Source organism: Setaria italica, chromosome IX (assembly GCF_000263155.2).
Source record: "Setaria italica strain Yugu1 chromosome IX, Setaria_italica_v2.0, whole genome shotgun sequence".
Lineage (NCBI taxonomy): Eukaryota > Viridiplantae > Streptophyta > Magnoliopsida > Poales > Poaceae > Setaria > Setaria italica.
In genome coordinates, this window is record NC_028458.1 from 41633455 (window position 1) to 41661245 (window position 27791).

General features: G+C 45.4%; 5 protein-coding genes across 8 annotated transcripts; 2 read left to right on the top strand and 3 right to left on the bottom strand.

Annotated features, from left to right (window-relative positions):
• Window positions 1-1103: 1103 nt before the first annotated feature.
• Window positions 1104-4427, top strand: LOC101762296 (guanosine nucleotide diphosphate dissociation inhibitor At5g09550). The gene is made up of 13 exons (XM_004983888.2): window positions 1104-1545; window positions 1656-1718; window positions 1835-1918; window positions 2026-2133; window positions 2235-2407; window positions 2517-2628; window positions 2870-2950; window positions 3033-3095; window positions 3201-3302; window positions 3407-3531; window positions 3713-3923; window positions 4006-4080; window positions 4198-4427. Exons 1-13 carry the CDS (start codon window positions 1459-1461, stop codon window positions 4255-4257), a joined length of 1344 nt encoding a protein of 447 aa, XP_004983945.1. The 5' UTR covers window positions 1104-1458; the 3' UTR covers window positions 4258-4427.
• Window positions 4428-7141: 2714 nt separating this feature from the next.
• Window positions 7142-11728, bottom strand: LOC101756775 (B3 domain-containing protein Os06g0194400). 2 transcript variants are annotated; one of them, XM_022823330.1, is made up of 6 exons: window positions 10810-11728; window positions 10619-10726; window positions 10266-10421; window positions 9952-10167; window positions 8585-8655; window positions 7142-7356 (listed from the first exon to the last, which is right to left on the bottom strand). In XM_022823330.1, exons 1-5 carry the CDS (start codon window positions 10921-10923, stop codon window positions 8611-8613), a joined length of 639 nt encoding a protein of 212 aa, XP_022679065.1. In that variant the 5' UTR covers window positions 10924-11728; the 3' UTR covers window positions 7142-7356; window positions 8585-8610. The 2 variants fall into 2 exon arrangements, with proteins under 2 accessions (XP_022679065.1, XP_012698151.1); XM_012842697.2 differs by having other exon boundaries at window positions 7142-7362.
• Window positions 11729-11872: 144 nt separating this feature from the next.
• LOC101762698 (uncharacterized protein At2g23090) lies at window positions 11873-13835 on the bottom strand. Its single transcript, XM_004983889.4, has 3 exons — window positions 13605-13835; window positions 13447-13487; window positions 11873-12269 (listed from the first exon to the last, which is right to left on the bottom strand). The coding sequence occupies exons 1-3, from the start codon at window positions 13675-13677 to the stop codon at window positions 12150-12152; spliced, it is 234 nt and encodes a 77-aa protein (XP_004983946.1). The 5' UTR covers window positions 13678-13835; the 3' UTR covers window positions 11873-12149.
• A 2314-nt stretch (window positions 13836-16149) lies between these two features.
• Window positions 16150-20612, bottom strand: LOC101763107 (receptor-like serine/threonine-protein kinase SD1-8). 3 transcript variants are annotated; one of them, XM_012849214.2, is made up of 7 exons: window positions 19015-20612; window positions 18752-18856; window positions 18472-18665; window positions 17323-17530; window positions 16978-17215; window positions 16742-16892; window positions 16150-16597 (listed from the first exon to the last, which is right to left on the bottom strand). In XM_012849214.2, exons 1-7 carry the CDS (start codon window positions 20339-20341, stop codon window positions 16295-16297), a joined length of 2526 nt encoding a protein of 841 aa, XP_012704668.1. In that variant the 5' UTR covers window positions 20342-20612; the 3' UTR covers window positions 16150-16294. The 3 variants fall into 3 exon arrangements, 2 of the variants coding, with proteins under 2 accessions (XP_012704668.1, XP_022678664.1); XR_002675703.1 differs by having other exon boundaries at window positions 16461-16597; window positions 16742-16908; XM_022822929.1 differs by lacking the exon at window positions 16978-17215 and having other exon boundaries at window positions 16742-16908; window positions 17491-17530.
• A 1920-nt stretch (window positions 20613-22532) lies between these two features.
• On the top strand, window positions 22533-25272 carry LOC101763512. Its single transcript, XM_004983891.4, has 7 exons — window positions 22533-22917; window positions 23123-23275; window positions 23516-23593; window positions 23748-23843; window positions 24544-24579; window positions 24697-24854; window positions 24938-25272. The coding sequence occupies exons 1-7, from the start codon at window positions 22663-22665 to the stop codon at window positions 25098-25100; spliced, it is 939 nt and encodes a 312-aa protein (XP_004983948.2). The 5' UTR covers window positions 22533-22662; the 3' UTR covers window positions 25101-25272.
• Window positions 25273-27791: the final 2519 nt, after the last annotated feature.

The window sequence follows — 27791 nt, forward strand, 5'->3', positions numbered from 1 at the left end:
ACCTACGTCATCGATGGCGCAACGACCTTGGCGCTAAACTCTCTGGCGCCGAGACGTGTAAGCTTGACGCTAGCGTGGATGGCGCTAAGTTAGAGATCCAAATTTTGAAATGTTTCCACCAGGAACCTATTTGTGAGAATCTAAAAAAAAGCTAAAAAATAAAAAAGTAGGTAATCCATTTGCGTGAGAGACTTCTCTTTTGCCGAGGGCAAATTATGCTCAATGCAGGGCAACGATAGACAGGAAGCCAAATTATGTTCAATCCATTTCACCTTGTATGTAAACGAAAAAGGCCATGCCTTTCTTTTGATCAATGTGGCTCTGCGCATGGAAGCTAGTAATCGATGAGAAGAGAACGCATCACAAGCACTCGGTGGTTCGTTGGTCCGTCACGGTGGTTCGGCTCCCCACACTTGGCTTCGTTGATCGCTGGCGGCATTTTCTTTCCTTTTCTTTTATTTTTCTCTCAAAATTTTGAAAAGCAAAAAAAAAGTGAGAGAGCGTGTGGTGTTGGCGGTGCGGGTGCCCCGAGGTCGCTGTTCTGGTGGTGTGGACTGTTGAGGAGCTGTGGTGGAGTGATGACGTTATATGGCACATGTTAATGTTTCAATTCAATTGGTTGCCGGTATTGTTGTTGAGTTAAGTGGTATGGTCGTGTTGATGTCCCAATCCAACCGGTCGGTGTTGTTGTGTTGAGTGGTATAGTTGTGTTGATGTTCCAATCCAACCGTCCAATGTTGTGAGTTGAGTTGTATGATTATATTGGTGTCCCAATCTAACCGATCGATGTTGTTTTTATTTTTTGCCTAGTCTAAATTCATCCTTCTTTTTAATATAATTGGCAGCTCTTGCGCCAATTCGTTGAAAAACAAGCACTCAGAGTGGATCCGAACACGCTCATTTTCTATTTGGAACGAACTACCGAGTTCAAGTACGAGCTAAAAGCTCCTACCTAAGTTAGTTACGAGTCCACCCACATAATATAGTTGATGACACCAAGGTCAATAAAGTTCAAAATTAAAAGGCCCAGCTAATCGCAGTGAATTTTCTGCCGATTTATCGGTGCCTAATCAAATCAACATACTAGTAGGTGCGCCGTGATCGATCTCTGTTGGATGCCTGCAGTTTGCCGTCGCCGAGCCGCGCGCCGTGGCGTGCGTCCGTGGTCGAGGAACGTCGTAGCCACAGCACGCATCCGGCAAAAGCGCGGCGCGGGGGTCGCGCGCGACGTGTCGCGTGCCGCCGCGACCGCCTCCGGCGACATCCTCGCGGGACGCAGCGACCAGTTCGTCTTCCTCCGCGGATGCATGCATGCCCGTCCTCGTCGTCTTCTCCGGGTCCTTGCCCTATATACGTAGGCCAAGAAGAGATGAACCAGAGAGAGCGTGAGATCGATCGATAAGGAGGGGAACAAGCAGCCGAGGAAGAGCAGGGAGGCCCGGCCAGGACGAGAGCAAGATGGATGAGGAGTACGACGTGATCGTGCTGGGGACGGGGCTCAAGGAATGCATCATCAGCGGCCTCCTCTCCGTCGAAGGCCTCAAGGTGACCCCATCGTGCATTTCTTCAATTCGCTTCCTGTTTCTCTTGTTAGCGAGACGAACAAGAACGTATAAAACTGTAAATGTTTGTTGTTTCTTATTATGCGCACACAGGTTCTCCACATGGATAGGAACGACTACTATGGAGGAGAATCTTCATCCCTGAATCTGACCAAGGTTTGACGACACATTAGCGTGATCCTGTCATTTCTGCTCTGACCAGCTTGTTCCCTTTTGAAATCACATATCCATTCTGATTTCTAACTTTTCTCTCCATATTATGGTACATTTAGCTCTGGAAGAGATTCAAAGGCAATGACAGCCCTCCTGAACATCTGGGTGTCAGCAAGGAATACAATGTCGACATGGTACCCAAGGTTTGCCGCCACCTGAGATCTTCAACTCCAGTTTCTGTTTCTCCTTTAGAATGTTCGCCATCATGTGCAGAGCCGCTGATCGAAATAAACTAATTCTGAATTTGCAGTTCATGATGGCAAACGGTGCACTGGTTCGTGTCCTGATCCACACCAGTGTTACAAAGTATCTAAACTTCAAGGCCGTCGACGGCAGCTTTGTGTACAACAATGGGAAGGTAATGAGTCTTGTGCATTGAGATATCAGATATCATCCAATCGTCCAACATGTATGCATGCTGAATCAGATTCATCCTTGCTTGTTTGGTAATGATCATAGATCCACAAAGTCCCTGCCACAGATGTTGAGGCCTTGAAGTCTAACCTGATGGGCCTGTTCGAGAAGCGCCGTGCTAGGAAGTTCTTCATATACGTGCAGGATTACGATGAGGAGGACCCCAAATCGCACGAGGGCCTGGATTTGACCAAGGTTACGACAAGGGAAGTTATCTCGTAAGTCGCTTTCAGTTCTTCTCCACTTACTAGAAGTTGGAAAGCTAACTACTTGTATTTTTTTTTCAATAATTCCTAATCCAAAGATTACGTTGTTTTCTTGGATCAGCAAATATGGATTGGAGGATGATACAGTAGACTTTATTGGGCATGCGTTAGCGCTTCATCGGGATGACAGCTATCTGGATGAGCCTGCACTTGACACTGTCAAGCGAATGAAGGTCCTTCCCGGCCTTTGTTATTGATGTCTGGTCTCTGTTTTCCTCCCATTTTGTGTGATCCTCTTCAGCACTCAATACACGATTACACAAACAAAGATCAAGTTAAGAACATGCATGTTTAAATGGACTTCAAAATGACATCTACTAGTTTTACATTGCCTTTTTACTTAGTTCTTGGAATATTATCCCCATAGGGGGAAAAAATGAACAAAAGTCTAATGTTGGTCCTCTGTTTCAATAGCTTTATGCAGAATCACTGGCTCGCTTCCAAGGCGGGTCCCCATACATCTATCCTCTATATGGTTTAGGAGAACTCCCTCAGGTCAGCCCTATAATGCTACAACGAATCAACTAACACGCTGTTTAAGCTTCATGATAAACTGAAAATCTGCATGCTGTGAAAGGCTTTTGCCCGTCTGAGCGCTGTTTACGGTGGCACGTACATGCTGAACAAGCCAGAATGCAAGGTAAACTGAAGAATTTCAGTCAGGTCGCAACTTGAGAATGCTCAAATCAAATAGTGGTTTCCAAACTTCTGACGAGAGTATGCCAAACTTGCCAACTGTTTGCAGGTTGAGTTTGATGAGAGTGGCAAAGCATACGGTGTGACTTCTGAAGGAGAGACTGCAAAATGCAAGAAGGTTGTCTGCGATCCATCGTACTTGCCTGAAAAGGTATACATGTTTGTTCTTGTCAGAGCGAAAAGAAAAGATATACGTGTATTGACAAGTCACTTCCACATGTTTTGAGCTTCTAAAATGCTTCAAACAATGAACAGGTGAAAAAGGTTGGAAGGGTGGCGCGTGCGATATGCATCATGAAGCATCCTATCCCCGACACCAAGGATTCACACTCCGTGCAGATCATCCTCCCAAAGAAACAGCTAAAGCGCAAATCAGACATGTAAGTTGTAAGCCATCTGGATACTGGAGCATTAACAGTGCAACATGTGCTACTATTTAATTGGTTCTTGTTGTAGTAATAAGGCACTGACGACATCATACAACACACAAGTATATTAATAGAACAGATCACATAAAGGTGTCTATTCTCAGATAATCTGAATTTTGTTGTTCCTTTGCAGGTACGTGTTCTGTTGCTCTTACGCTCATAATGTTGCACCGAAAGGCAAATTCATCGCTTTCGTCTCGACTGAAGCTGAGACTGACAAGCCCGAGATCGAGCTGAAACCCGGGATCGATCTGCTCGGCCCTGTGGAGGAGACATTCTTCGACATCTATGACAGATATGAACCAATTAACAATCCTGAGGAGGATAGTTGTTTCTTGACAAATGTAAGTACATGCAGCTACAGTCTCTACAGTAAAAAAATACCACACTTTACAAGTGTTGATAAGTATGCCTTCGTTTTTGCAGAGCTACGATGCTAGCACTCATTTTGAGACAACGGTGAAGGATGTACTCTCCTTGTACAACAAGATCACTGGGAAGGTAATTTATCATTGGCATAAAGAAAATCACAAATTTTCAGTACTGCAGTGTTGTTACAACTTACAATGGAGATGCCTTCAGTTAGCAATTTAACAACCCTACTTTGATGCAATGCAGGAGCTTGATCTTTCAGTGGATTTGAATGCTGCGAGTGCTACTGAGCAAGAAGCTGCTTGAACATCCTCTATTTCTGCAGCTCGGCCATAGCTACTTCTTCCATTTCTAAAATTATTTCGTAGATGGATTTGTTCCATGAAATCCATCTTTGTCATTCTTTTGGGGTTCCATTTCTCACTTGTAATGAACTACAGAGCCATGGATTTATATATATAACATTATTCACTGCACTGGTGACAAATAGCTTTCATTGCTCATGTTTGCTTATTATGAATTATCCTTACTTACACCACACCAGCCAATTCACCTGAAAACCTAGGCAGCACATGTTTTAGTTACGTAATTTATGTTGATTCGAGCCTGACAAGTAGAGATAGACGTTTTCTTTCGACAATTCCATTTGAGAGCTTTAGAGCTGAGCTTTGGCCATTTCCGTTGTTGGGGGGACTTACTACACTTTTGCGATCAAAATGGTATAGGTTTGGTTATATTTCATCCAAGATTACCATGATGTCATCCCTAATTGTTGGTCTTAGATTGTAAAAAAGATCACTCAGCCATGGTTCTCAGTTATCAGACCTGACTACAATGGTATTTATTCATATCCCAAGTAACTTAACATGTGTGCTTGTTTGGTCGTCTCTGTTTTGTTGGGTCATTTATGCAATTTTTCCACATTGAATCCTTGGATATTACGTAGCCGAGTATGTACATCGGCCGGGTGCGCAAAATATTTTTCCTGCGAGCGGGTGGGCCCTCGCCGTGGAGTTGGCGTTACGGCGCGGCCCACTTCGACCATTCAAAGTCTTGCGATTCTTTATATTCGGGTCGTCCACAGCGAATCCATTTTGCGCAGCCACAGCTTTAGGGCGCGTTTCGCGATCTGTATAGCCTCAGCTAGGTGCGTGACGCAGGCTCGAGCTTGACTGACCAAGTTTATATGGTGCAGAGATGTTAATTGGTAAATCTGCACCTCATGTGCTGATTGGACTGAGAGGATGTTTGCTGGACTGGATGATTTGGTGTGACTATCTTGCACGTGGGCCAAGGTGGAGTTACTACCAGTGCCGGTGGCGCGGAAGAGGACCGTGGCCACCGGCAGGAGGAGGGGCCGCCACTTTCCCAATCCCAAATCATCCTCTAACCCACCCAAAATCCCCCCAAATCCCTACCCCGATTTAGATTTGGAGAGAAAAAACGAGTGAGCGAGAGAGAGAGACAGCTAGCGGTGGGGCAGAGGGTCGCAGGGGCCATCAGCGTGGATGAGGACCGCGGGTGCCAGCGGGAGGAGGGGTCGTGGGTGCTGACAGTGGAGAAGGAGCCGTGGACGCCGATGGTCGGCGGTGGGGAGCACAGCAGGCGGCAGTGGCTGACGGCGGGGACGGGGTCCTCCACGCCCCTCGCGCCCCTCCTGGTCGTCGGCCGTGGGGAGCGCAGCGGGCGGCAGCGACCGACGGTAGGGACGAGGTCCTCCGAGCGCCGCCGCGGCCCTCCCGGCCACCGGCGGTGGGGCAGGGAGTCGAAGGTGCCGGCGGCGTGGAGGAGGACAGCGAGCGTTGGTGGCGTGGAGGTGAGGGAAAAACACATACCAGGGGTCAGGGTAACAGCAGCTTTCAGCGTACACCGCGTGGAACATTGATTTATGCGTTCAACGCAATGCAGGCTGGAGAGCCTCTTTTGCATCTCCTGAGCCTGCTCTGTGACCCCATACAAACTAGCAAACAAGTCAAGTTGCAGCAGCCGGACCTGACCCAACGCTCGTCCGGGGTGCCAAACGTACCCCAGGGGTGTTTGGATACGAGATGCTAAACTTTAGGAGGGTCACATCGGATATTCGGATGCTAATTAGGAGGACTAAACATGAGCTAATTATAAAACTAACTGCAGAACCTCTATACTAATTCCCGAGATGAATCTATTAAAGCTAATTAATCCAACATTAGCAAATGGTTACTGTAGCACCACATTGTCAAATCATGGACTAATTAGGCTTAATAGATTCGTCTTGCGAATTAAACTTCATCTGTGCAATTAGTTTTATAATTAGATTATATTTAATATTTCTAATTAGTATCACTAAACCCTGCTCTGGTATGGCCGAAAAGGACAACGTGCTGCGAGCCTGCAAAGCAAAGAGACCACAAGACCAAACATCACTGCAGGCAGAATGGCAGATACTGCATGACCCGAGAGCACATTAGTATTGACTTGCACGTCTGTTTTCGAAAAGGACCTTTTAAAAGGAGAATCGCTGATGCATCGTTTCCTCTTTTCTTTCGGTTTCTCGAGCAGCCAAATTCGTGAGTGCTTCACGTTTATTTTTTTAAAAAAAAGTTCACATTATTTTCCCCCCTGATGTCGACAAATGTTCATGCCTCACCGATTACACGTAGGTAGCTTCATTGTTGATTTCCGAATTCCGAGACTGGGACCAGGATCCGGTCCAGACTTCGCTTGACCGCTTGGTGAGGTTTACAGATGGATTTGAGAAATCAGTCGTGAGAAAAGCACAAACTCTGGCTGTGTACGTACGGAAACAAATAGTTCGAAGTGGCGCCATTGTTCAATCTTTGGGTGAAGCTTGTGAGCCATTCAATCTTTCAGTGAAGCTTGCTAGTGGCTATTTACAATGCATGTTTCAAAAAAGAACTAGGATTTGGCTATGGTTTATCAACATTCACAAATCAGATGATGCGTAGCTGTGTTATCCATCAAACCAAAACCATGCAACTAGGTATGCAAACGTTGGCATCAATAGGTGGTTTTAGGTCACTACTTTAAGTTCATTTGCATCGCAACATCCATGCATCCCCCAATCAAGTTAGCTCAAATGAGTGACTTGCAATGACCCAAAAGAAGCAAAAAAAAACTTGCATCCTAATATGTAACCCATGTACTCCTCAGCAGGAGCATATGGAAGGAGTAAGGATCTGAATTTTAGTGCTGTTGCAGCTAAGTAAGTCAGGCTGAAACATGCTGGCCAGATTAACATTGTAGCAGTACATGGTAATCCATATGCACTCGTTAGTAGAAGCCCTGGACCCATGGTAGACAAAATACACCTCTGATGAGTCCTGAACAGGACCAGCGGATGATCCTGATGGGCAAAAGACAGCAAAATTGTGGACCCTCCATTTGCGCAACTAGCTCCTCATTTTTCTGAAACTAAAAAAAATGTTCAAACGTCAGCTAATAGCAATGTTAGCATAAAGCACAACATAGGGGAAAACCATGCAACTGCTCATGGAAAAAGTTGGCATGACATTGTTTGAGGTTTGCACAGGAAGTTTAAAAATAAACTGTAACATTGCGAAAAAACTAATTCTGATCAGCAAACATCATCTCTCACCAGATGCATATACTAGAATTTAGAAGCTATAATGCTGAATATTGAGGTTAGAAGCAAACCAAGGTCATGATGAAATGAACTACTCAATGGGTTCTCCCCCACTGTATAGTTTTCAAAAAAACTACTCAATGGGTTTAGCAAAAACAAGTTCAAAGACCACTTATGTTCTGTTGTCCAGTATTACTTGACTACTTAAGCTCAATGATGTAGTTCTCCAATAAAATCTTACTGCCTGCTCCTGCAAGAATGCTATAGAATCATACCCAATTATGAAACAGTCAAAAGAATATTATCCCCTAATTTGGATGAAGCGAAAACATAATCAGCAGGGATCAAAATGTGTTCTGATCTTACATTTGATTAATACTATGCATTACCAAAGAAATGGAGGCTAGCAGTGAAGCGCTAGGAGGAATAAACATGGGGACCAAAAAAAGGGTGAAAGCTGCGAAGAACTGATCCAGATCAGACACGAGGAGCAATCTGCTCCATTCTTGGCTGCAATGTGAAGCCATACGTTGATTGTTTTTGTGCCTTTTTTTTCCTATAGGCAGTGGCATGAGCATGAATTTTAGCACTGATTAACTAAGAGTGTGTGTGGGTGTGTAACCAGGGTTTCTAACCCTCTCTTCTTACTTAATATAATGATACGCAGTTCTCCTGTGCGTACCCAGTGCTCTAAGCTCCCACACAAGGTGGGGTCTGGGGAAGGGAAATATGCAGTTCTCCTGCGCGTTTGAGAGGGGGGGGATGGCTTTTAGCACTGTGCGGACATGTTTTCGTAGAAGTCCAAAACACGATCATTAATACTCGCCACATCATCCAAACAATCATACTTAGGTGACAAGTATTGGTTACTAGGAACCAAAATTACTTGTAGAATATCCCATATCTTTTATGATTTTACCAACATATCATTAAAAGTTTGGTCAAAGTGTATAAGTGATTGTGTAAGATATATGAAATAGGCACCTATTTGGAAATAGTGTGAGTGACACTCAATTCAACCAATGCAAAATAGTGAAAATAATAATTTACCTGCTCCAATAAGATGTTAGAAGCTCTCAGCTCATCATTTTCAAGTAAGAACGTGCTCTTATGATGTATACCTGCACCATTTGCACAGCAGAGATTGCATGGTGAGTTAAATACATAGTCTTTTTCCTAGTTAGTCCTTAAGTAACGCAAATTGTAATGGAAGGCGTATAATAGACAGCAGGCTACGATGAAATATGACATTGCGGAGATTCTTCTAATACAGTTTCAAATGGAGTCATTTTACAGCAATGTGTACTGTTTCTTGCAAAAACCAAGTTCAAAAATAAGCCATGAACCTTTGACATTTTGCATATAGATTCGACAGGTGGCCCCACTGGAACATTTTGATCTATGATACCATGACATGCATACATGAATACCTTGTGCAAAATTTCAATCATGGTTACAACTCAATAAACTCGATGGCTCAACCTCACTAGTTGGCTACTTGGGTGCACAACTCTGGGAAAGCCACCCTGAACATACACCTTACACCACTGGGCCACCATGCTACATAATTCCTTCAATGAATTTATATTAAGAAGAACCCATGCTTCAAAAACAGTTGCCTATCCCACCAAAACACTAGGCCAGTAGGTGTCCCCTCCAACCACAACCGTCTCTGCCTAGGCACTAAGTACCACCCTACTAGCCAACTAGAACCTAGTTTTAAAGCACTGTGCAGAACAACTTAGGTTCTCAACTTGAAATATGTCTACTCAATCAACTGGAACAAGTAATAATACTTGGGATTTGACTAGCTTCAGAAGGTATTCTCACAGGAGAATTTATGTTGTTGAGTACTCATGTAAGAAATGTTTTGCGACTGACCAGCTGGTGTTTCAATTCTTGAGGCCCGGAGAGATCACTACACAGAGACTTGGGGTAATTGGTCATGGAGTTGAACTGGCCTTTTCGAGGGGCTTGGGCCATCGAGCAAGGGTTAAAATTTTCATTAGATCTCTGGCCAAAATATTAAGGGAACTAGGATTGTACATAGTAGTGATGTTCAAGCTTCATCAAGCACCTGAAAGGTGGTTATCCATCAGATTAAACACCATTTGGCCTCCTCATGACTCCTACCTCGTAGTCCTCACTGATTTTGTTCCCTATATCCCTTATCTTCCCATTCATTGTCAGGTTCTTTTCTGATATCAAGAAAAGTCAACTCTGGTGGTATCAAAATTATTGAGTATTTCTGCTAATTGTGATCTGCAAGTGAGATCGTAGCAAACCCATGTTTCAACAATTGGCTGCCTAGGTACATAGCTGCTACCTTCCTGCTAAGACTGCCAAGCCTAACTTATCTTCACCTAGGTCCTAGGCACCACCCACTGCCCACTGCACAGAACAAGTTATGACCTCACCTTGAACTTTCTCTGCTGAATAAGCTGGAACACCAGACAGTCACCATCGTCCAGCTTGTGGTCAGTGGCAAACCCTCTCCAGCTGGTAATGCAGTAGCCACGGTCATTTGGCCCCTTATAGTATTGCACATCAAACTCGTCATCCTCCTCATCCACCAGCGTGATCACCTTGCCGTGCTCTGGTAAATGCTCCCTACAGAAATGTGGCGGGAGTGACTGCCATTTCACCAACCCACACATCAGCAGCTAAAGGGGTAGCTGATAATCCAATTTACAGCAGCATATCATGGGGGTTGAATTGAGGTGTCAATTACCAGCGAGAATGCAGTGGCATAGTACTTGCTCACGGTCTTCAGAAAGGTGGGGTAGTCAGCACGCAGCTCGCCCTCCAGCTCCTTGGCCTTGGCCTTGGCGATGGCGTAGCTTCTTTCTGCGGCGGTCGGACCAATTACTATCTTTTTCTTGACATTCTGAAGAGACACACCAATCAAAACGCTTTTCATGTTAGTTGACACTTGCAACTATGATTCGAATCGATAAAGCAATATCAGAGATGAAGAAATCGAGGATCTTCTGCGGTGAGATAGCCCGCACAGCGCACTCCCTTCCGCTCGCATTCTTTCAGAGACGAAGAAATCAATGTTCGCGTTTATCTTTCAGAACGTACCTCGCGGTAATCGGGCTGGTCGGGGAGATTGGCCACGCGGCCGGACCGCCGAGGCGGGGCGGCTGCCCCCGGCGCCCGCGCCTTGTGCTTCAGCTTCAGCTGCTTGGCCTGCGGAAACCCCAATCGACTGGGGTCAGAAAGAGGCTCCTCGGAGGCAACGCCGGCAGCTCGACCGAGAAACCGGGACGGACCTTAGGGGGCATGGCGGCGGCGGCGAGGTGGCGCAGCCCCAGCTCCTCAATCCTGCGCTTGTTCTCCTCGATCTGCCGCCGTCGCTGCACCTCGTACCGGGCGGCGTCCGCCATTTTCTCCCTCGATTTCTCCCTCCCTCACTCTCTCTCTCTCTCTCTCTCTCTCTCTCTCTCTCTGTCACACGGCTTCGCGGCTTGCTTTGGAATTTTTTTGAGTTGTTTTGTTTGGAGTTGGGAGGAGGGAAAGGGCACCGCCGCGGGCTCTCGCTGACAGCACTTTGGGCCGCCGCGTAGCTTACATGGGCCACTTTTATCACACTGGGGCTGTATGAGTTCGTCTTTTCCTTGTGCATTTCAGCATTTTGTTTGCTGCTTTGCCTTCTTATTCACGTCGGGTTGACCATGAGAATTCTAGAAAGAATTCGTATTTGAATTCTCAGTTTATCAAAAACTAAAACCAAATGCTGTATACACATCGTTCGCACTAGAAATTTACTGAGGTGCAGAAAACCTCAAAGATCGTAAATACATGTTTTTCACTTGGCGCAAATGGTGCATTTGCTTCTTAAAAATCAGTGGACACTGGACACCATCGCTAAGTCTGAGAACTTCGATGTACCGACTTTTCACCCACATCAGTAACCATCTGCCAAATACCAATATACCACTGTCTTGATTGCACCGGCTTGAGGCAGCCATGACAAAGAAACATCGGTACGCTTGGCGGCTTGGAACACAAGTACACAACGGTGCTCCCCTTCCATTAGGACAGTTCGTCTAGAGTGCCAGTCGACCTGCTCGAAATGCACGGCATGAAACGATGTTATGCAAACAGCTACTATACAATTCTACATCCTTGCTGCACTAATAAGTTGTTTTAGAAAACAACTCGCATCATTTCGTAAAACATATGCATGTTTATGGACAGTTGCTTGCTAAACCAAGACACACGAATAGTAGCCGAATACTAAAACCATTGTTTACTATGGAAGTAGAGACAGATGCACTATATTTGGAGTAAAAAATACGATAAACTGTACTTGCAAAAGAATCTTAGGCAGGGTAGGGCACAAACAAAAGATCAAGCTTGCACATGAAACTCATCATTCCGAAACCAGGTTTTACCAGCAGACAACAGTTTCATTAGACACCACATCACTTTCTTATGTAGGTTAGTTAACATAGGACAGGACGCATGATAGACGACAGATACCACGGAACGAACTCCCTCAGTAACGGTAACGGGGAGCCCCTATACTGACGGGTGATCAAACCGCACAGCTGACAGACACGTTTTTTGAACTTCATGGCCATGGCACCCTGGCTGCTTGTACAGGCTTTCACTTCTTCAAATGGGGGAAGCACTGGTACACGTCTGACTTTGGATGCTTAGCCTCGGCGTGCTCCCGGCACTTCACTTCAGTCGTGGTACACATGAATGTTTGCATACATACTTTGCACTGTGTTCATGCTCACCAAAAGAATATCAGTAAAGTACTTGAAGCTAACAGCTTGTCAAAATATGCAATAAAAACCAAAAGTTGCCTAAATTAATCCAGTTAGCATACCCAGAAATTTTTAAAACCTTCTATTTAAATCAGTGCACTCCAACAAGCAGTTCCCCACAAGGAAAATGATAAAAGGTTGCATGAAACTAACTAATACTATATCAGAAACAAGAACAATGTTAATTGATATAAATCAGTAAACTGATAATTACAACTTATACAGTTACCCCAAATGATAATCACAGCACCGCATAGTTCTGGAGACCAGACACAGCAAAAAAAAAAAGGAGCACAAGCCAGGTTCAGTTCCAATGCCAGTTTAGAGCACTGGCTGGGATTCCAAGCACAGGTAAAATAACTGGACTAAGTTGTTTTCTTTGGCAATAGTTGGGATAAGGTACTGTATAAAGTTATTTCTGAAGCCAAATGCAGCTAGAGACACCTGGTTTCTGTTAACCTTGTTAAAAATATAACCAACCATAAGACTGGCTTGCTCACTGGTCCTACTTTTAAGTTAGAGAAAAACTATGAAATGGAAGGATGTGGCCAGCCTGACTCATCAGGGAAAGGTCATGAATCATGATGCACATCCCCTCCCCTCTACTCGTAGAGTGGCAGCAAGCGTTGGCCTAAATCAGAGCGTAGTTCTATACAGTATACACACAATGGATACATCCGACTTCCATTTGACTGCATGCAGAGCAAGCAGCTGAGTCCAAACGCCAGTGGTAGTTTAGGCTGGGGTCATAACAAAGTCAGATATGTAGCCTTTTTCAATCAGATAATAAGTTACTAACACATAACCGAGGCAATTGAATTATCGGTGTTCTTGGTTATAAATCTACAAATCATCTCGTTTTTAGTCACTGATTTGCAGGGTGTATACCTAATAGTCGCATAACACAGATCCAATCATGTAAACTTTATCGGTTATAGCATCCCCACATCAAATTCACCTTCCTAGTTCCTAATGGTAAGGATTGTAGAAAAGGGACAACCTAGGTCACAACAGCAGCCGCTAAACCATCAGACTAATCTTATAAGCACGCTCTACCCTATCAATCCATAAAGAAATTCCACTAGAAAACACCAAAACATAAAACCTCAAGCGCAGATCTAGATAGGGTACCTGGATGCTCATGGCCTTCTTGTTGGTATCAAGCTGGCTCCCTGCACATCAGAAACACGCAGATCCATCAAATCGTAGCACTCCGAGAGCAACCACGCGAGAAAAACGCCACGAACCCGACGGCACGGTGAGGAAATTAATAGCTAAAGAGGGCGCACCCTTGGCGGCCTTGTTCTTCTCGGCGTTCCTCTCGCGGGCCATCCTGGACTTCTGGCCGTTGCCGCCGCCCATGGTGGTTGGATCCGCCGACGACGGTGGCCGCTGCGTGCGCGTGCGCTGCCCTGCCTCGCCCGGCGGTCGCCCCCGCGCCGCTCCGCGTTAGGTTTCTGGTTCACGGGAAGATGGGGATGGCAGATCTCACCGATGGATCTGTGGGCGACGCGGAGTCGACCAAGGGGAGTTTAATCGGAAGCCGTGCCCGCCGGTGCCCGAAAGGGACTCTTCAGAAGATCTCGGCCGTCCATCCAATCGTAAGGGGATTATCAGCCGTCAATGGTGACAATGTGCCGAGTACCTTTTTATACAGGTGAGAATGGAGGAAATTGTCAGCATAGAATTTATCGGAGATTTTTGCATACTTAGAGTTCTCCTCCTGTGAGCTTTCTCATGTTAGAATTTTGAAGTTGGTAAGTTTTGTGGCTTTGAATTGTGAAGTAAATATCCAAAAGACCCGACAGTGATAGCAGGAGCAGATAATAAAGATGTCGTTCGTCGCAGTGTTGGAGGGAGGGCTAGCACTGGGAGCATCCAATTGGTTAGCGATATCGGCAAGAGGGGTGCTGGCACCGAGGAGGGAGGGTGGAGGGTGCTAGTATGGTGCGCAAAGTGACCGTAGGTGCTCGAAAGGGACTCCTTAGGAAATCTCGGATATCCATCCAATCGTGACGAATTATCATTCGTCGATGATGGCAATGTATGGAGTGCCTTTTTCTTTGTGAGAATGGAGGAAATTGCCAGCGTAGTACTTATTTGGAGATTTTTGTAGTCTTGCAGTTTCCTCATCCCAGGAATCTTCTCAAGTGAACTTAGTTCATGTAGGTTCTGTGGCTTTCAACCGTAGAGGAAATGCCCAAAAAGCTCGTTGGCGATGGCAGGGGCGAATGACTGGGGCGCCGCCCACCGTGATGTTGGAGGAAGGGCTGGCAATGGGGCATCCAATTTGTAGAGGTTGGTGATATCGGCGCTTTGCGTGAGGCAACTTCAACCGTGATGGCTCCACCGAAGCTGGGAGGGGTGTTGGTGTTAGCGAGGTCTGCCTCGGCCTAAGGAAAGGGGTGAAGGTGGACGATAGTGTGGTGCGGAGTGTTGGCGAGTGGAAGACAACCGCACTAAGCACACCTCAACTGGAGTTTCCGGATAGTTTGGCAGGATTTAGTATAGTATCTCCTAACCCACTGTTGATATTCATGACATACTTACGATTCTTCACTTAATTACCAATTACATATACGACTGGATACCCCTATGATAAAAATTATGAGCATTTTATCAACATAGTCCTTAAGGTGACACTAATTATCAATTTCTATATTTGGATTATTAGATATTATCAGTCAAAGCTAGAAAAGTTTGACTTAGAACATTCCTAGAACCACATATATTGGAGACAGCTTATATTTGTGATTGGAGGGAGTATATAGTTTCAAATATTATGTCCTCTGTTACATACTTTTTTTCCTATGAAAGTGTAGTTTAATTTACTTTCCATTATTTGTTTTCTTTTTTTTCCTATCAAAGCGCACGTCTTTTGGATTTAAGTAAATTGCACCCACCATACAACTTGTCAGGTGGGTGTAGATTGGTCCAACAACTTGTAAAATGCAGTGTAACAACTTGATAGGTGGGTACAGATTGATCCAACAGTTTGTAAAATGTTCAATTTAGTACAATAGCTTCACAAATTGGTGCATCCGTAGTCCAAATGTTTTAACTAGTAACATATTTGCTATTGCCGGATTAGGGTATAGATTCGTGTCGAAATAAATTATTGAACATTATTTGATGATTGACATTTGCATCGCAATGACAATGTATTTGATCAAGATTAGAACCTTCAGTGTTTAGAATCTTCATATTAATTAATTATTATTAACAATATTTAATTTTATATTCAATATTGACAAATTCACCAGCTAAAAGAATAGAGACAAACATGCTTGTATATCGTTGTTGAATACATGAGCTGAAGAGCAGAAAAAACTAAGATTCCTAGACTTTAGTCTTTCAGTAATAGCAATGACGTAATTCTAAAATATTATTAAAATTTTAACTAATGAACAAATAAGTTGCGTACCCACTTGAGAAACAACAGCCTGGTTACTATCAACAACTTTATTGATTGCAAAAAAAAATTCACATGTCCATTTACTTTGCTTAATAAGTTATCGTTGTAATATTTGGACTGTAGGTGCACCGATTTGCCAAGTTATTGCACTAAATTGAGCATTTTACAAAATTTAGACTAACTTGCACTTATAGTAAATCGAGCATTCTACAAGTTGTTGGACCAATTTGCACCCACTTGACAAGTTGTTGTACGATGGGTGCAATTTACTCTTTGGATTTTAGAGGAGAGACCTATAGCTGCTTAATGAAGCATGTGCAGAAGCAGAGCAAATGCATAAGAATATGAGAAGGCTCCAATCAAGTAACACCAAAACTAATCGTTGCAACAAGATATTTACCACATAATTTAGATCAATGTAAAGGAAGATAAAGCAATTATATTACAAAAACCAAAATTTATGAATACTAATAGAAACTATCAAATAAACCATCACATGATGCACGACCTTTGTTAAGCCTTTCTTTTAAGAGCACGGGACACATAAAGAAGATATATAATTATTTACCTACCCTCTATGTTTGTAAGAGTAAAACTACCCATAGAGTTCTGGATATCGTCCCTTGCTTGCTCTATTTCATTGCTCCTATGTGCAAAGTATGCAGGATGATTGGGGGATGGAAGGGTATTGCTTCCGTTGTCCAGAGCATACACAACCTTTGACATAACTGGCCTGTCATCTGGTTTTTCTTGAACACACAAGAGTGCTACATGACTACATAGCAAAACTTCATCTAGCAAACAAGAATTCGTAATAGATGAATCTGCCAAATTTTTTATGTTCCCCTCCATCCACATGTTCCATACCTGAAATAACCAAAATATCATTTATTGGATTGTGGTAATTATAATAGTATTATTATATCCAAAAAATATTGCGATAATTATAATAGTCTTATTATGTCTAGATATAGAATTTAGTTGATAACTTTGCAAAAGGCATGTACTCACGTAGGCTATAAGGTTTGGAAAACCCATGATGCCATCCATGGAGCTTCTCCTTGTGCCCGTAACAACCTCCAAGAGTAGCACACCAAAGCTATAGACATCAGACTTGATAGAGAAGACACCTTCCATTGCATACTCCGGAGCCATGTAACCACTGTTTGGCCATTTCACTACATGAAATTATTGAATATATTGAACGTAATTATTAGTTTGATAAGCTAAGTTCAAATTTTACTCACTATGTTCCAACGACACGTCGGGTATTTGCTTTTATTTGGCAATCACTAAAGATCCTTGCCATGCCAAAGTCTGCTATCTTAGGTCTCATCTCTGCATCTAGTAAAACATTGGCGGCCTTGAGATCTCTATGAATTATGGTCAATCTTGAATCATGATGGAGGTAAAGAAGCCCTCTTGCAACTCCTTTGATTATGTTAAATCGTGTTGGCCAGTCTAACAACATTTTTCTTGAATTATCTACATGTAGAAGAAAAATAAAAGGCAACATATAAGCTTTTGGAGCAACATATAAACATTTTTATTTTTGGATGTTCTTAAGAGGTCTGGTGTGTCAATGACCATACCAAAGATGATAGCATCTAAGCTTTTGTTGGGCAAATACTCATAAATCAGGATCTTTTCATCACCCTCAACACTACATCCTAGAAGCCGAACTAGATTTCGGTGTTGCAATTTGGCTATTAGAATAACTTCAGTCCTAAATTCCTCGGTTCCTTGCTCAGAGTCCTTACTTAGCCTTTTGATAGCAACTTCCTGGCCACCAATCATTCCCTACAGGAAATATTACTCAATTATAGAGTTTGTCATTTGACATACATACAATGTTCATCTAAACGCTAAATGGTAGTTGTTAGGTCACCCCTCGAGTAGCGAGTAGGGCATGTTACACGTTGTATACACAGGCTACACATTTTCTAAGATTGCAATAAAATTCATACTTTATGCAAATGAAAATTAGAAATTTTGATATTTCATCATCCAAATATAAAAAGTTACAAAGCTTAAAAGTCAAATTGACTAAAGTTGGTTGGGTGTTACTAGTTGATGGTTTTCAAATCAAATAACAAATGCCATAGTGATTCACAATTAGGTGGTGTTTGGTTGGCTCAAATGTAACGTAATCTGATTACAGAAGGTAACGAATCCCATTACATACGTTTGGTTGCGGTGGTTTGTAATCAATTGACACTGTAATCGAATCCCTTACCTAAATAATATCTATACAAGCTTGTTACCCCTCCTCCCCCACCGTAATCAGATATAGCACCCACACAGTAATCTGATTACGTTATCAGAGTGCAACCAAACAAAGAGGGCAATCACCCATTCCACCACCAACTGCATTATAATCTGATTCCCTTTACGTTTGCATTACCTTAGCACGAACCAAACACTATCTTAGTTGCAGTTCATACTTTCCTATCGCCTAAATGTTGTTTAAAATGGTCTACTCGCCGTGTAAAACTGTATAATCACCGTTTCGTGTACACCGTTTAGACCGTGTACGACTGTTTTTTCCTGTGTAAATGGTTGAACCGTGTAATCACCGTTTAGGCTTAAACTACACGGTAGGCCATTGAGTAACGTTTACACAGTGTGTAAACGTCCTACACGGCCGTGTAGGCGAACATTGCATACAGACAATTAAATGTGACTAATAAACTAGTAAGATGGACTATATGAAACAACTAACAAATTACTGAAGGAGTTACCATATAAACTTTCCCAAAACCTCCCTGCCCAATCTTATAAGCTTCGGAGAAATTGCGTGTTGCTGCCACAATATCATCAAATCTGACAAAGGGCAACACAAAATCCTGGCCAGGGTTTCTTTCCCCAAGTTGATCAGAGGTACCCATACTTCCCAAAATGAGCTTCTTGAGCCTTTTCCCATTTCCTCTTTTACCTGCATCCAAAATATTATGTTGTAGTGATCAGCAGTGATTCTCCATTGGACGAGTGAAGACAGAGTTGTAGAGTTGCAGTCAATACCTTTGAACTTGAACCATGCGAATGAAATGCCCGCGAGTAGTAAAACACTGCTCGTCAAAACTGCAGGCAATCCAATCTTCAGTGCATTGGCCCTTGCCTTTTCACCTGTCCAAAGTGAACGTAATTCTCTTTCATACATATGCAGAGCCCACAAAACAAAATGCTCCAAATTCTACTTGACACATTTTGAATGGAAAATTATTCCAGTGGTAAATTTCGGACGGTCGCCAGAGATAGACAAAGGTAAAATCGGCGCCACAAACCAGCACGCAGGCCTGCAATCCGGAGGTAGAGGGTGTCGCTGCCGGTCACGTCGCCCATCCTCACCGTGTCCATCAGGTCCCCGGCCCACACCAGGCACCTCGTCGCGTCCCCCGTCGACGAGCTGCTGCTAAGCCGCAGGTCGGCGTAAGCGTACGCCACGCAGGAGCAGTTCCGGCGGCACTCCGCCGCGCACTCCTCCAAGGTCCTGTTCCCGACGCGCCGGAACCCGTCGGGCGACTTCATCCCCGTCAAGGCCAAGAAGCCGTCGCCGCCGCACCGTAGCGCCTCCTTCCGCCGGCAGCCCCCCGAGAACACGCCGCCGCTCCACTCCTCCGCGCTGGCCGGCTCGAAGCCGTCGAGGCACTTGCACGCCGGGACGGCGTCGCCGGCGGTGCCGTCGCAGTAGCCGTTGGCGCCGCAGCGGCCGTAGCGGCTGCACGGGCCGCCGGCCGGCCACTCCCCGAGGACGGACCACGCCGCCGCGCTCCTGTTCCAGCTCTGGAGCTGGTACTCGCCGGAGTAGGCCAGCACGTACCTGGTGTGCGGCGCGCCGTCGGCGAGGCTGTAGGTCAGGTACATCTCCTCCTCGGTGCTGACGAACACGACGTAGACGAGGCTGGTGTTGGCCTGGTATTGTCCGGCGACCATGTACCCCGTCCACGGCGCGCTCCGCATCACGGGGCGCGTCCCGTTCCAGAGGAACAGCTGGATGATCCTCTCCGGGTCCGCCCCGAAGCTGTAGCTCCCCGGCGAGGGGTCGCCGGCGCCCTTCCACGACACCAGGCGCTCGCCGGTGCGCGTCCTGTACCTGACCCGGATCTTCATGCCGGGGAGGAGCGTGTCGGCCGGGTGCTCGAAGCTCTGCCACAGGGCGGTGCCGTTGGGGGACCTGATGACGAGGTCGCCGTTGTTGAGAAGCACCGCGGCGAGGCCAGTGGGCGGTGGCGCAGGGGTGCTTGGGGCGCCGGTGACGTTCGTCGTCCAGACAGGGCGGCCGTCGGCGTCGGACAAGACGAGATCCGTGGTGCCGGCCGCCAGGGAGAGCGTTGGCGTAGGGGACGTGGCGTTCGTGACGGGGGCGTCTCGGTTGGCGACCCACACCACGGTGAACTCGGGGATGTCGTTGTACCAGATGCCGAGGTAGAGCTTGGCCGGAGTTGAGTTGGAAGGGGAGAAGAAGCCCAAGGCGAAGCTGCCGTCCTCCGACACGATGGTGGCACCAGGGGAGAGCGGCTTGCCGGGGACGATCCTGTCGTCGGATGCACATGGCGGCAGCAGGAGGAGGATCAGAAGGGCAGCCGTGCAGGCGATCGCTGAACAGTCCATCAGGCACTGATCATTGCAGTATTTTTGACGAACAGGGAGAAGAAACCCCGGTTGATTTCTGAATAATGGAGCCAACAGACAGTCACAACAACATCCTGTGAAGTTGCTCAGCGGCTTATTTACGGCGGAAGCAATAATTCAAAAGAATTTGAAGTACCTAGGACTAGATAAGAATTCAGACTCATTTCTATGTTTGAATACTTCAGCCGTCCACGTCGGACTTCGCGGCGGTAGTAGGACGGCATTGTCAATTTGTCATTGCTGACAGCCATACTAGCGACAGTTAAAAAATGCAAAGAATGCGTATGTAACGTATGGATTAGTCCATTTTGGATACGACGGTCTTTTTTTCCCGTAGAAGCAATAACAAGCAAGAATGAGATTGATCCTCTCTGAAAGTCTGGAATTCTGTGGTGCCCTGATGCACTCTCCTCCCCGGAGAAGTGGTTTTTCTTTTGCGGAGAAGTTGTGGTTTTATAACTTGTCACTTGATGGTTTTGAGTTTTCATACGATCTAGCAGCTGAGTTCATTTTTATTTTCAGTTGGACATGGTAATGGAACGGCATCAGATTATTGCTAAGAAAAGGTCACAGGCTGATCTCACACAAGCGCCTGGCTGGGATGGCGACAAAGATCAAGAGTCAAAGCCGATGTACACTTACACACCAAATACTTCCATTTAAAAGCCAGCGAATGTCCTGTACTATAAGTCTACAACAATATTATTTGGTGCCTCGGCATTGAAGTTTTCCCGACCACATGCCAACTAGACGATGAAGGGTGTTGAACACATAACCGCTACTTTAAATCCTTACACAAAAAGTAAGTTGCTCAACAGAAGGTTAAATAACTCTTGCTTTCCATTTAAAATACTCTTCTCCATGGTTGGTTTAAAATTTGACAGCGCCCTGTTTTGAATCAAAAGAAAAGGGAAACTCCATAAGTGAATCTCTACTACTTAGAAAGTCTCGTACTTTTTTTTTTCATATTAGGTTAGTAGTTGTGCTTCGCTTGGATCGTGTGTAATTAGTGCTTCGTTTCTATCTCATTGTATAATTGTGTACAGAATTAGATTTTAAGTTATTGAAGGTAGTTCAGTTACTGCTAGAATATCGGGTGGATATGAACTGAAGCTTTTATGGCTCCACTAGTTAGCTTGGAGAACCAGCTAATCAACCTTATTGAATCATTGATGATAGGAGTTTTAGTATATGTCTAATCAAGCTCTGACTCTACACTGAAAGAAATGATTCTAATGTATACGATAAATAAAATCCACTTTAACTAGAAATGATTCTAATCAAAAGAAAGGATACACAGAAAGTATCCTTTCTCGCTAAACAGTTTAGCGTGTCTTTAGGGAAAATATCATAGCAGTGCAGCAGCTAGAAACAAATGCGAAGAACTACTGCAGCAAACAAAAATACCCACTGTGACATATAAAGTTATCCACACTAATAGAAACATGTTAGTTACAGCAAAATAGGTTGAATTAAGACAACAAACAAAATGATTTACGTAACAAAATTTAAGATACTGCAACAAACCACATAAATATCTGCGACTTGTTTGATATGCTACAGTTATAAAATCCCTCTTTTTATGCGATTTCAAAGTCTATTACTGGTTACATGCTAGAGAAAATGTATCCTAATCAGTTTCTTTTGGGGGATCCATTTGCACAAAGGTTGTTGCGTGAACGTGAAAACAAGAAATGAATTAACGAATTTGTTATCTGAGTAAACGATTCGTCAAAAGAAAAATAATGTACGTGCACACCATGGCTCATCTCCAAATCACTTGCTATTGAAACAAAAAAAGATGGTCACTGTAACAAACTTAAAAATACAGCATTTGATATATTCGAGGCTCCTTAGATCTAACAAGATAGTAACAATTTTAGACCACTTCCTTATCAAAAGATAATCTAGCCCACTTAATGATCAACCGCTTGATTCTGTGTAACGCAGGCCCAGAAATCTGTTCTTGCCCAAATCCGAACAAACAAGTGAGTGAGATAGCTGTTCTGCAAGTGCCAGCCATGAGCCGGCGCGCGCGGAAACGAGCAGGCAACGTGCCACGGCCCACCCGGCCACGTGTAGGCAGCGTCTCCAGACCCGGCCGACGCGACGACCCCTCCCGCGTCAGCCACACAAACCCGTCGCCGAAGCTCCCCGCCACGTAAAAGATGCACGGCTCGCCGCCTGGCCGCCGCCGCATATTTTTACGAGGCGCTCTTCCAAGTAATCCACACGGGGGCGAGCACAGAGAGCAGCCAGCAGATAATTGGCAGGCTCCCACGCAGGAGTTTTTTTTACCCATGCTGCTCCGGCTGAAGATCGTCGGCGTCCACTCGGTGGTGGTCCCGGGCGGCCACGACCATGGTGCCACCTTCGCGGCGGCGCCACGGCGGCGCAGCCGGAGCACGGCGGCCGGCGTGGCGAGGCGGACGAGGAGGGTGGTGGTGACCATGGCGCTGAAGGAGGAGCCGGAGAGCAGCCGCAGCGGATTCGCCGGCGGCGGGCCGAGCTGGGACCCCGGGCTGGAGATCCAAGTCCCCTTCGAGCAACGACCGGTAACTGAGTTGTTTAGTCGCGAACAATCTTGTGCTGGATTAGATGGAAAGTTACAATCTTGTGCTGGATTAGATGGAAAGTTACAATCTTGTGCTGGATTAGATAGAAAACTAGGCATCTATACGAAGCCTCCATACACTTTCAGATAATGAATTTGTGGTGCATCTGGTTGCTGGTGTTGATCTGCCCATTTCCTTTGTGCAGGTGAACGAGTACTCTGCTCTCAAGGATAGCGTCCTGTACTCGTGGGCAGAGCTGAGCCCAGGGTCCTTCTTCCTGCGGCTGGGCGGCCTGTGGATGATCACCTTCACTGTGCTCGCGGCCCCGATTGCAGCCGCGAGCTTCAATCCCGGCAAGGTACGCACGCACAATTCTTCCAGCTTCTCTGACAAAACGTGAGACTGCTGTGCAGCGCTTGCAAATGGAATTCCTGAACAGAACTGCAGAAATGAACTCACCAATTGACAACTGTAGTCTACAACCCAGCCAAAACTGTGTGTCAGTTGGGAACTTGGGATTGTGTCACTTTGTATGCATCTTATAATCACCTTGGCCATTTCTTCATTTCTCTGAAGTTGTTGTAGCAAAACTATGCAGGACCCACTCAAGTTTGTGCTGGCAGCTGGGATTGGAACTTTGCTCTTGGTGTCATTGGTGGTTCTCAGAATATACCTGGTAAGTTCATCCAGAAAAAAGAAAAATATATAGTATCTGTTACTAAGTTCAGCAAAGGCTGTGCTACAGGAGCTACAAAGTGTGCACGCGCATTTCATAGGAATAATAATACACTGAAGTTTGCTAATTACGCTTCTGTTGCTACTGCGTGCAGGGATGGAGCTATGTTGGTGATAGGCTGTTGTCAGCAGTCGTGCCGTACGAAGAAACTGGATGGTATGACGGCCAAATGTGGGTAAAACCACCAGAGGTAAACGAACATGATTCTCAGACCATTTTGAGGATCACTCCTATTTTACTAGATCAAAACAAACCGCTTTAACAACACACCATTTTGATACTGGTCTCAAATAGATCACATATTATATTATCCAATCTCTCAGTGAAGTGTCACTTAAACGGATGCCTATGAAGAAACCTGGTATCCGAAGCCCGAACCCAAAATACCCGAAACTCTGGTTTCGGTATTGCGCTAGCCCTAACCATAGCATTCGTCAGGTGGCCTGAGCTCCCATCTCCTGCAATCCACCCGTAAAGCAGCAAGCTCGACCGCCCGACATCGACGCGATGTCCCAGTGTCCTGGGCCAAGTTCCTAGGATCTCCAGCTACAATTTGATCACATAATTTGGGTAAATCAGGCGCCGAATTTTCGGGTAACCAATTTTTAGACAGAATTTTGTGTCAAGATTCTTAAATACCAAACTAAAAAAAAACAAATAGAACGGATCGAATTTTCGGGTAAGACTAAAACACCAATGTTCTGGTACGACGAGACTTTTGTTGAACTTCCTGATTGGAGACACTTATTAATGTGCCACATTCCCTAGAACTTGTACAAATGTGCAAGTTCTGTAGCGTTATTCTCCCTGGAGTCAAATATGACTACATCCCAGCAGCGAAGTAGTCCAGTTCAATTAGTTTACATGCCTGCATTTCCATTTCGCTGCAGGTGTTGGCTCGGGACAGGCTCTTGGGATCTTACAAGGTAATATAACCTTTTGGCAGGGTTACTTTCCGTACCTAATGGCAAACATAATTCCCGAAACACTGGACGAAGAGTCGCTTTACCCTCTAATTTCTCACCGACGAATGAATTCTGCAGGTAAAGCCGGTGATCAACCTGCTGAAGCAGACGCTGGTGGGCACCGGCGCGCTGCTCGTCGGGGCGGTGTCGCTCTTCGCGTTCGCCGCTCCCGTCGAGGACTTCCTCCACTCCATGAACCAACCTCCCTCCGCTGCGTCGTCGAAGCCAAGCTTGAGGTGCCGTCCGTCATGTGGATGTTGAGCATGCGTACACAACTCATTACAACTTCGCTTCATGCTTGCATCACCTTATTACGCAGGAGGGAGGAGCTGCTGCGGCTGCCGGTGGAGGTGATGCAAGACGACGACCTCGCCGCGGCGGCGGCGGAGGCCGCCGACGGGCGGCCGGTCTACTGCCGGGACCGTTACTACCGGGCGCTCGCCGGCGGGCAGTACTGCAAGTGGGACGACCTGCTCAACTGATGACTAGGAGTATTGACTACTAGCACAACACCGTTGGGATATATCCGCAGTTTGCCACTTCGATATATGCTTAAAGACAATGTATCTCGTAAGGATGAAAATTTTGTGACGAACTTGCTGGATGTGTAATGGATAGTTCGATCCTTCCTTCCAAACGGTCGAATTAACACTACTACAGATATAGACATCCCCGCCGGAGCATCACAGGCGGCGGTGATGTCGTTTCACCTCCAGTTGAAGGGTTGGTAGGTTGGAACCAGCGGCGAAAATAGATATCACAGTGGGGCCAACCACGGTACGGCGGTAATGCTCTGATTTGATTTTCACCGCCGGTTCATTAAACAACCTGAAGGTTCACCGCCGGTTCGTTAAACAACCCAAAGGTGAAGAGGTATCCGCGGATCCAAAACTCTTATCAAATATCATCCGCTGGTTTCGCGTCTGCCCTCAATTTCTCTCTTCTGTCTTTACTCTATCCGCTTCATCTCTGTCCTCTTCCTCTCCCTGGCGACGGCACCCGAACAGCCTCCTCCTGCTCTCCCCTTCCCTCTTCATCTCCTTCCTCTCCCTCTCCCAGGTGACGGCAGCCGGATCCCTCCACTCCCTCCTCTGCTGCCCCTGCCCCCTCTTCTCACCCCTCAGGGAGCCGCTCGCAGTGGTAGCGAGGAGCGGCGGTGGGGAGAGGCGGTGTGGAGGCAGCCCTTGGGGCGGGATTGCAACGCGAGGCCGCGGGGCAGCGGCATGCGAGGTCGCGGATCAAAGCCGGGCGGCACGGTGCTGGGCCACGGCACGCCTCTCTCTCCCCGTCCACCCTCTCCCTTTCTCCCTCTCTTTCTGCGCGTGTGCGTGTTTGTGGGGGAGGCATGACGGTGGGTTGAGGGGAGGCACGGCGGCAGGATGCGGGGGAGCGCGGGTGGCGGGATGCAGCCGAGGCTTTGGCGGGGTGCGCCCGGCCGAATCCAGCGGGGTGCGGCGGTTGGGATTCGTTCTTTTATTATTTTTTTAATAGGTATCACTATCGGTTCTTGTTCTGACCTATATCCAGTGACCTATATCCAGTGACCACCAAAACCAGTGGTGTTGCCAGATTTGGGACCGACGGTGATGAGGAGTTGTGTAGTAGTGAAATGGTAATTTTCCTAGAGTAAAGTGCATGGCTGGTCCTTCAACCTATTCGGTTGTGTCACTTCAATTCCCATACTCTCAAAATGTAGATTAGACTCCCTAAATTTGGGCTCATATGTCATTTAGATCCCTGTACTCTCAAAACGCAAATTTATTAAGCTTAGCTTCAGGTGTTATTTAAGTCCCTAGACTCTTGAAATACAATATCATTCCCACCAATAGAACATGATAAGATTAAACTTTGTGCTTTCAAGATTGCCATTGTTTTCATTGGCACATTTATGACTTGTTTTATTGCTCCTTTAGCTTCTTCGAATACTCATAAGCCCTGATTTATGGAGCTTATAAGCCCTGATTTTAGTTTGGCAAGCGCAACTACAAATTTGTACAATCTTGGATCAAATTTGAACAATCTTTCAAGAATAATAGGGCACGACTATCATGCGCACCTAGGAAGCTAGATATTGCCTCCAAAATAAAATACCATCAAGCTTTCTGGATTCAGCACATCAATATTCTATACACATAATATTCTATACACATGAAGCTGCAATTTACTTTATTTGACTATAGTTAAATTATATGCATATAAAAATAATTTTTAGTTAAATTATATACATATAAAAATAATTTTTTATCAATTTATCTGGGATGACAATAATATTAGAGAGTATATGATCTTAATGACACCCGAAGCCAAGTTTAGGAGTCAGGTCTGCATTTGAGAGTAAGGGGCATAAATGATATTTGAGGTTGAGTTTAGGGAGTCGCGTTGTGAGAGTATATGAACCTAAGTGACCGGAAAAATTTAAAGACGCACTGTGCACTTTACTCATTTCCCCAAGACATGCACTACAGGGTGCAAGCACGTTCACAAACTAAATTAATCAGTCAATTAGTTTGGTTGATCCAAAAATAGTCTTAACCATCGACCATGAGATAAAATACAATCTATATTGATAAAGCAGGAGTAGGCATTGGCCACTGCGCCCTCCACGGAATATCTAAACTAGCACTAATCACCATCAAATTTATTGCTTTTAATGATCATTTTTAGCATTATAGTGGTTTGGATGTCTTATATAGTGTACACAACTTCATCTAGACTATAGAGACTCATCGAGGGTAGATCAAGTCATTTATAATGAAAATAAGAGGGCTAAGCATACTATAATGGGCTGTGGGCCGAGAAGTTAGATCAGGTTAGCCAGCCCATTAAAATAGTAGCAGTGTTAGGCCGATTCGAATGTAGGAGCTGCTTGGTCCCCTTGCTGCACCTTGCTTGGCCTTGCTGAGCAAGGATTTTGAGGTTTGGTTTACAGGCAAGCTTGCCTGCTTGCCTTAGGGCTTGTGATGGCAAGGAAATTCCTTGCTATCACAAGAGAGCCAATCCAGCTCTCCTAAACTGGCAAGGTAAGGCTTGCTCTCGCTAGCAAGGCAAGGCAAAACTTGCTAGAGAACCAAGCTGACCCTTATCTTGAATGTCCCTGGTACCATGGTTGGATTTATTTTCTTTCTTAGGGGGGGGGGGGGTCGCATGCCCTGCTCCGTGCTACATGCGTCCCT